The sequence below is a fragment of the Hipposideros armiger genome, unplaced genomic scaffold (genome assembly GCF_001890085.2).
Source record: "Hipposideros armiger isolate ML-2016 unplaced genomic scaffold, ASM189008v1 scaffold_118, whole genome shotgun sequence".
Classification (NCBI taxonomy): domain Eukaryota; kingdom Metazoa; phylum Chordata; class Mammalia; order Chiroptera; family Hipposideridae; genus Hipposideros; species Hipposideros armiger.
Window position 1 is genome coordinate 683,934 of NW_017731468.1, and position 9,167 is coordinate 693,100.

A 9,167-nucleotide genomic window follows, 5' to 3' on the forward strand; every position below is an offset into this window, starting at 1 on the left:
AAGTGTACCTGGCGTATAAGACGACCCCCCACTTGGAGGCATATTTTTCAGGGCCAAAAAATCGTCTTATACGCCGGCAAATACGGTATCTTAAATTTTAAAAAATGTTAATTCGCTGTACCAGCAGTATTCGCGGCAGATGTCTCACAGGAAGTTCTCTGCGCCCAGGCACGGGTCTCGGGGCTTCTTGCCTCGGAAGCACTGCAGCCAGCACCGCGGGAAGGTGAAGAACTTCCCCAAGGATGACCCCTCCCAGCCTGTCCACCTCCCAGCATTCCTGGGCTACAAGGCTGGCATGACCCACATCGTGCAGGAGGTCGATAGGCCAGGGTCCAAGGTGAACAAAAAGGATGTTATGGAATCTGTGACCATTGTAGAGATGCCACCCATGGTGGTGGTGGGCATTGTAGGCTACATGGAAACCCCATTGAGGCCTTCGTACTTTCAAGAACATCTTTGCTGAGCATATCAGCGATGAGTGCAAAAGGTGCTTCTATAAGAACTGGCATAAATCTAAGAAGAAGGCCTTCACCAAGTACTGCAAGAAGTGGCGGGATGATGACGGCAAGAAGCAGCTGGAGAAGGACTTCAACAGCATCAAGAAGTACCACCAGGTCATTGCGTCATCACCCACACTCAGATGCCTCCTACTTCCTCTGCACCAGAAGGAGGCCCACCTCGTGGAGATCCAGGTGAACGGAGGCACGGTGGCCGAAAAACTGGACTGGACCTATGAGAGGCTAGAGCAGCAGGTCTCTGTGAACCAAGTGTTTGGATGAGATGATCGATGTCATTGGGGTGACCAAAGGCAAAGGCTACAAAGGGGTCACCAGCCACTGGCACACCAAGAGGCTGCCCCATAAGACCCACCGAGGGCTGCAAGATTGCCTGTATTGGGCTGTGACATCCAGCCCGGGTGGCCTTCTCTGCAGTCCGGGCTGGGCAGAAAGGCTACCGTCACTACACTGAGATCAACAAGAAGAGCTACAAGACTGGCCAGGGCTACCTCGTCAAAGATGGCAAGCTGACCAAGAACAACGCCTCCACTGATTATGACCTGACAAGAACAGCAACCCTCTGGGTGGCTTTGTCCATTTCGGTGAAGTGACCAATGACTTTGTCCTGCTGAAAGGCTGTGTGGTGGGAACCAAGAAGCCAGTGCTCGCCCCCTCCCTCCGTGCTGGTGCAGGCCAAACAGCGGGCCCTGGAGAAGATTGACCTCAGGTTCATGGACACCGCCTCCAATCTTGGCCATGGCCACTTCCAGACTGTGGAGGAGAAGAAAGCATTCATGGGACTACTTAGGAAAGACCGAATTGCAAAGAAGGAGCTTAATATCAGGAACAACAGATTGCACAGCTGGTGGGATCTCAATAAAAATTCTTTCCCAGTGGGAGGGAAAAAAAAGATATACTGTAAATCCAATGATGGGAAGTAACTTCAATTCTTATAAAGTGTGGGAGGATTATTTTTATTATGAAAACTTTCAAACATAAATATATAAAACAAAAAAATTTCAAACATATATAAAGTCGAGAGAATAAAATCACCTTGACCTATCACCCAGATTTTAACAGTTATCAAAGTTTTGCCACACTCGTTCCATCTGTCCCTTTCATTGTGGTTTGCTGAAGTGTTATAAAGTATTATACAGCCTCCATCTGTTGTTTTTAGTCCTACATACTTCCGTATGCAACTCTAAAAAATGTGGACGCTTTCTTCCATGCCCACAGTGCCATTGGCACATCCTGTAAATAATTCCTTGGTGTCATATAATATCTAGTACATACAAGTGTATAAGTTCCCTCTGTTATTTGAAAATATCCTTTTTACACTTGTTCGAGTTAGAATCTAAACAAGGTTCACACTTTGCATTTGGTTGTTATGCCTTTGAATCTCTTTTAATCTTGTGGTTCAGATTGTTGATGGCTGATTTGGGTGGCTGAGGGGATTTAGTGGGAAGAAGCAGGGGTGAGACGATGGATTTTAAGCTATGCTGAAAGGAAACCTTTAAAATTACAGAGCCTCCTGAGAATAGGGAGATTTGGTTCTAATGTTTGTGGTGGAAATAATATTTTTAGGCCCATGTGAAACTTTTTTAAATGCCTCCTTTAGAGTAATATTATATATACTTTTGAGTAATAAAATATATAATTTTGTTCTATGCAAGACATAAAAAACTAAATTTGAGTTGCTATTTGGAATGTTTAGTCAGAAACTGAAGCTGTCTACTTACACCAAACCAGAATAATAAGAATAAAAAAATCCCACATTGTTTCTAAGAGACTTAATTCTCACTATAAATTAGAAGTCAGTTATCTTTCTACAGACTATCTTCCTCAGTTTATGAAAGAGTATGCAGTAACACCCCTGACCCTCAGTTTTGCTTTGTGAGTTTCAGTTACCAGTGCTCAACCTCAGTCTGGAAATATTAATGGAAAATTCCAGAAATAAACAATTTGTAAGTTTCAAATTGTGTGCCATTCTGGGGAGTGTGATGAAATCTCATGCTGTCCCATTCTGCCCGGGACGTGAATCATCCTTTATCCAGTGAATCCATGCTGTATGTAAAAGTAATAAGATATTTTGAGAGAGAGAGAGAGACAGACAGACAGACACAGACACAGACCACATTCACATAACTTTTATTAATTACGGTATATTGTTATAATTGTTCTATATTATTATTAGTTATTGTTAATCTCTTACTGTGCCAGATTTATAAATTAAATGTTATCATAGGTATATATGTGTAGGAAAAAACATAGCATATATAGGGTTTGGTACTGTTGTGGTTTCAAGCATACACCGGGGGTCTTGGAACATATCCCCTTGGATCAGGGGCGGACTGCTGTATTTTTCCTTTGGACTTTATCTCTTTATTTTCAATATTAACTTTAGTTAAATCCAGTTACAATCCTCGTAAAATTATTATGTGTGTGTCTACCACTGAATAGCCTATTTCTTAGGATAATATTATACAATCCTGTAGGCATAAGTTTAAAACATTTTTTAAATTAAATGTTCTTAAGCATCCTAGAGTAACAACTAATATCATAGAGCAGAATTTCACTAACAGTAATGTTCAGATAACCTCAAAATGTTTATGCCTTTTCCCAGATAACTTGCTTTTTTAATTCTCCATAGGATCTGGTTGAAATTTTATTTGTGGTTGTCCACATTTTGAGAGAGATGAAAATGATTACTAAAATGTACTTTAGAATGTGTTTCCTTTGACTATGTATAATCTCTATAAATGTAGAACATAAATTACAAAAAAGTTATGTTCTCTTGGTCAGAACTCTGGAGTTGTGCAGTGGTATAGAACACCTGTGAGAGCTTGATGAACCATCTTTAGAACATGTTAAATGTGGGTGCAAACCTAGGTATTAAAGCTTATTTTGCAGACAAGACACATGCTTTATATGCTTTCATAAGAGTGGAATCTTTAATAGCTTCAAATCCTAAGACCCATCATAAAGAGGAAAGTAGGTGAAAAGCAGAAAGTGAAACATTTTTCAGTTTCCCTCCCTCCAAATGTAAGGATATGTGTTCTTTTCTAATAGTGTTAGTACGTATCAACAGTTTGTACTTTTACCTTTTGGTACCTGATAATTCCAAATGTTTGCTCTCCATATGCCTTTCAGGTGCCCTAATGTGAGTCTGCAAAAGCTCCCAGAACAGTGGTTATGGAATGTTTTAGAGGAAATTAAAAGCAGTGATCCTTCATCTAAACTCTGTGCTACAAGGCGCAGTGCTGGAATTCCCTTCTACATACAGGTACTAATCCACAGGACCGTAGCTGTTTGTTTGTCTTTTGATAATAGTGCATTCTAACCCCCTTGACGTGTGAGGGAGCATATTGCATAAGGTCCATTTCTGTCTCTTTAGTACTACAGCATTTGTGGCTTTATTTTTTTTTAAAAGATTTTTATTGGGGAGTTGGGGGATGGGAACAGTGCTGGGGAATTGGGGAAAGGGGAACAGACAAGTTGCTGTCATTTTGTTCTTCAGTCTAGTTGTGGAGGACGTTGCTTCACTGGCCCATCTTGGCACCATCATTGCGCTCTTCCTGGGCGAGGCAGGTCAGTTGCCGGCTTCTGGATGGCCACTCACTGCGGCTGCTGGCCGCTCACGCTGACTGCTGGCTACACATGGTAGCCCATGGCAACCCACTGCCACAGGGGCTGCAGCCTACGCCATCGCCGGCGACTCATGGCAGCCCAGCTCCAAGTTGAGCTGTTGTTCAGCATCTTAGCTGTAGAGGGCAGTGTCACTGGCCCTCATATGTGGGATCCAAACTGGGACCCTCTGGCGTCTCAAGCCAGCTCTTAACCAACGCGCCACTCGGCCGGCCCTTGTGGCTTTGTTTTAGTGTGTGGACAGTGTGTTCTCGTGACAGATCTGTTCTTGGAACAAACACTCCAAGAGGTCAGTCTTGTAATGTAAACAGACAGTGGTATAGATTTCCGCCTGTGTATTAAATAGGCAGACATCACTGTGGCACATTCATTGCTCACTTCCAGGAAGTGCACATGTTGCTTTTTTTTTTTTGAATTAGGAAAAAATAGTCTTCCTGTCACATCAAAACCTTTAAGATCCTCTTCGTAGGCAACCAGCGTTAACAGTTTCTTTTGAATCCGTCTATAAAATTTCCATGTATAAAATAATCCTAATCCTAATAGTAGCTAACATTTGTAAGTATTTATTTCACATATGTAATCATATTTAATCCTTCCTCAAGCCCTATGAGATAGATACTGTTATCATCCGTATATTATAGATGAAGAAACTGGAGCTTAGGAAAGTTAAGTGAGTTGCTAAAGGCCCCAGAGATAGTAAGAGTGAAGCTAAGACTTGAGCCCATGAGCCTGACCCCTGAGCCCCTCTGCATATGAGAGTGTGTGTGTGTGTGTGTGTGTGTGTGTGTGTTTTATTTAACACAGTTGAAAGCTATTGCACACACTGTTTTGACCCTTGCTTTTTTTCACTTGACATTATACCTTAAAGAGTGCTCTATATCAGCACACCGATATATTACTATTGGATAGAAAAATATTTTATTTCCACAGTGTTGAAATTAAGAGGCTATCACCTTCATGAATCCAAAGGATAAAAATCCGAAGTCCTCACAATACTAAATCAGACCCTGACCCGAAAGGTCATTCTTTAATATTCAGTAAGATAAAATCCAGGAACAGGGGTAGTCTAATAAAAGCATTGAAAGTGGGCCGGCCTAGTGGCACATTGGTTAAGAGTTGGCTTGGGACGCCACCTCTGAGCAGTAGGGCCGCCAGTTCGGATCCCAGATGAGGGCCAGTGATGTTGCGCCCTCTACAACTAAGATGGTGAACAACAGCTCGACCTGGAGCTGGGCTGCCATGAGTTGCCGGTGATGGCGTAGGCTGCAGCCCTTGCTGCAGTGGGCTGCCTTGAACTACCGTGCATGGCTGGCAGCCAGCGTGAGCAGCTGTCCAGGGGCCAGTAACCGATCTGCCTCACCCGGGACGAGCGCAATGATAATACCAACATGGGCCAGTGAAGCGGCGTCCTACACAACTAGACTGAAGAACAAGAGGACAGCAACTGGTCTGTTCCCCTCCCCCAATTCCCCAATAAAATCTTTAAAAAAAAAAAAAGCAATGGAAGTAAGTAAAGTGAAGTCTCTGTTTTTTAGTGCCCCTAAAGATTTGCCTTCTCTTATTCTTCCCTCAAATTCCCAAAGTCATGATTTTTTTTTATGACAAGGGGCGATGGAGGTTGTTGATTTGATTCAGACATCATGGAGGTAGATCTGCTGGATGGATTTTGGTGCCCGTCAGAAATCAGCTCCTCTCTGATCTGATGCGTTTTGGATCAGAATGGTTGGTTCTCCTTCCTGTAATTCATTCTGACCTAGTGAGTTCTTTTCCTCATTCATCAGTCTGAGGGCAAATGTTAAGGCGGCAACAAGGTCTGGTTGCATGTTTGTGCGGATGCTTATTCCACCTCTGCCCTCCAACTAGTACTAAATATTGGTCCAAGTGATAGAGCAATCAGGATGAGAAGAGTGTCATAACTTCATACAGCTCTTGGGGGATAAAAGCCATGGCTCCCAAAAGACATTTTAGTAATTGCATATAGCTTTCTTATTTTAGTTAAATAAAATCTAATTTATTAGAAAAATATGCTTAGAGAGGCCCCATTTCTCTTAGCATAACTTACTAAGAAAGTTATATTCTTGTTCTGGTGGAAACCTCTGCTTAGTTAATGTTAGCTGTGGAGAAGGACTGCCTACTTAGTTTATGAGCTTATCTTTTGTATAGACAGATAAAATTTTTTTCAATGGTCATGAAAAACACTGTATGTGTTTGCTGAGCATAAATGTACTGTGAGAAATTTCTCTTTTAAACTTATTTTGCAGGTGTATCTTTACTTTTCTCTTTTTGTGGATTATAAATACTTCAGAAGAAACTGCGTAGCTTGAAACTTTTCACTCTTGGGAGCCAGTTGCTACATAACTATGAAATACCTGTGATCCTCCAAGCCCCTACCCAACCACTAATCTATTTTCTGTCTCTATAGATTTGCCTGTTCTGGACATTTCGTATAAATGGAATCATATAATATGTGGTCTTTTGTGTCTCTCTTCTTTCACTTAGCATGATGTTTTCAAGGTTCATCCACGTTGTAGCGTGTATCAGTACTTCATTCCTTTTCATCACCTCAAGTGGTTTGACAGCCTGTTTTTATGCTTTTTGAACATTGGCAAAATGCTAGACACAAAGCAGCTCTCGAAAATTCAAATACAGGACCCCTTTGGAGTTTGTAGTATTTTCTTTTGTCTCATGGAGTTGCCAGTGCTACAATTTGATAGTTTTCCAGGTAGAAACACTTTTGTGAAGAATTAAATAACTGATCAATCTCTAGGGTGTCTCCAAATTCTTAAAAGAGATTTAATCCAAGGTTTTTTTTGTTTAAGTAAAGAGAATTTTCTTGTTGGGTAAATTTGTTACTAAAACTGACTTGTTTATTCTATCTGAAATCTGCCACCTAATTATGGTCCTAAAAGGGTTGTCAATAAGAGCCATTCTCAACCTTAGAATTATATAATTAACAAGCAAACCAGATGTGACCTTAGAGATTCCATGATATCACCTTTACCTAAGTTTACAGATGAAGAGTCTGAGTGATGGAGAGGTTAAACTACCTGCCCAAGGCCACGTGGCTTCATTAACCTGCTTGATACCACATAGTTTTATCAAGGAGATTTTGCATTTTGGGATTGATTCTGGGAAGTAGCAAATAAATGTATGTAAAAATAAGAGCCTTGTTAATTTTTGTCTTGTTTTCCCATAGGCACTGTTGGCATCTGAACCTAAGAAAGGCAAAATGGATTTGTTGAAGATAACAATGAAAGAGTTAATCTCTTTGGCTGGGCCTACAGATGACTCACAGAGCACGGTCCCCCAGGTAAGAACAGAAGTACACAAACCCTGCTAGGAAGGTTGTGGTTTTAAATCTTTGTTGTACTTAAAAAAAAATCTTCTAAAGATATAGAACTCTTGAAGATAGGACAGATGTTTGAAGCTTATTTGGATTTTTTGGTTTGTTTGTTTTATTTTGGTCTTTTCCTGTCCACAAAATAAACCATTGCTTTAGTTGATATACACATGTATTGACCAAAATGAACTACTTTTAAATTCTGGTGAAAACATCCAATTTAGATATTTTGTAATGCTTAGCATTGTATCTAAAATTTTAAAAATGAATATGCTATCAGTTTAAAATTTCATGTGTGCATCTTCGAGTTGATATACATTTTATAATTCAGCAGTCGAATCTTTCCCTGAAATATAGTGTTTGACGTTGGGTATACTCTGATTTTAATTTTAGCTAATACTTACTTAGTCCCTTTTAGTCACTGCTAACGTTGGGTTAAGTATGTATGTATGTGAGCGTATGAAGTTGGATTAAGTACTCCTCACAGCTCTACTTTTCTTCACCATAGTCAATACCTGTCAAATACTTTCTGTCTAGGCTTTCTCAGTAAATGCTTCATAGTAGGATGTTCTACCCAACTGTAGGAGGCCTGTGCTAGGTCAGGGAACAGACTGAGAGCTGAGCTTTATAATCAGGTACAGTTAGTACATATGATTTTATTCCAGAGCCTATGGGAGGTGTTGAAGTGGAGCCCGTGGGCCCTGGATGTGGACTGGTATAGAAGGATGGGGTTTATTAACACATGGCACGTAGTGGCCTGTGACTATAAGATATCAAATTTATTTAAAACTTTTAAATAAAGTGTTATTAATCACCTTTCAGAAATGATCATTTAAAGATATTTTCCAATAAAATATGACAAATATAACTGATTCCATTTTCCTAGACTATCACTTTAAAGAAGAACTATTTTCTGTAAGATCATACAAAAGTAATGGAGTTTGGCTTTAAAGAATACTGGGTATTTATTGCCCTACTCTGCTTCAAGATCATTAATGGCATTTTAGATCACTTGTATTAGATTGGTAAAATTTAAAAATTTGTCCCTGACCAGTTTTCTAGATGTTACTTGATGATTTGCTTTCCTTCTCCCCCCCTATGGTTTATTTACTATTTTTATTATGTATCTGTGAAATACTTCAGCATATAAAAATGTAAATGAATAATGAACATCCATGAAACCAATTCCAAGTTTAAGAAGTAAAATGTTACAGATACAATTGTATACACTGTTTACTTCTACCCCATCCCATTCCCCTTTCTTCATCCTCAGCTGTAATCACTAATCCAAATCATTCCTATGCATGTTTTCATTTTATGACCTTTTATTTTTTTAGATCAATGGTATCATCATCTACACATCTTTTTGTAGTTTGGGTCTCTTCATTCAACATTAGTTTTTAAGATTCCTGAGCTCCAAGTACATTTTAATTTCTTAACAGTGTTGCATCGTATACAGTTTTGCCTTTCTGCTTGGTGTGAATTGGTGTTCGCCACAATTTTGCATTTCTCTGATAACTAGCTAGCTTTGACATCTTTTCGTATACTTATTAGTCTTTTTTTTTAAGATTTTATTGGGGAATTGGGGAGAGGGGAACAGCATTGGGGAATCGGGGAAGGGGAACAGACAGGTAGACAAATTGCTGTTTTTGTTCTTCAGTCTAGTTGTGGAGGACGTCGCTTCA

The 9,167-nt window shown here is 40.0% G+C and overlaps 1 protein-coding gene and 1 pseudogene across 1 annotated transcript in view; both read left to right on the plus strand.

Moving 5' to 3' along the window:
- The window catches only part of THADA (THADA armadillo repeat containing), a 323,536-nt gene that overhangs the window by 70,952 nt on the left and 243,417 nt on the right, over positions 1–9,167 (plus strand). The window contains exons 22-23 of the mRNA XM_019647913.1: positions 3,648–3,780; positions 7,339–7,452. Of these exons, the coding sequence (XP_019503458.1) occupies positions 3,648–3,780; positions 7,339–7,452 (247 nt within the window). The remainder of the gene's footprint in view (positions 1–3,647; positions 3,781–7,338; positions 7,453–9,167) is intronic.
- On the plus strand, positions 140–1,438 carry LOC109385529 (60S ribosomal protein L3 pseudogene; annotated as a pseudogene).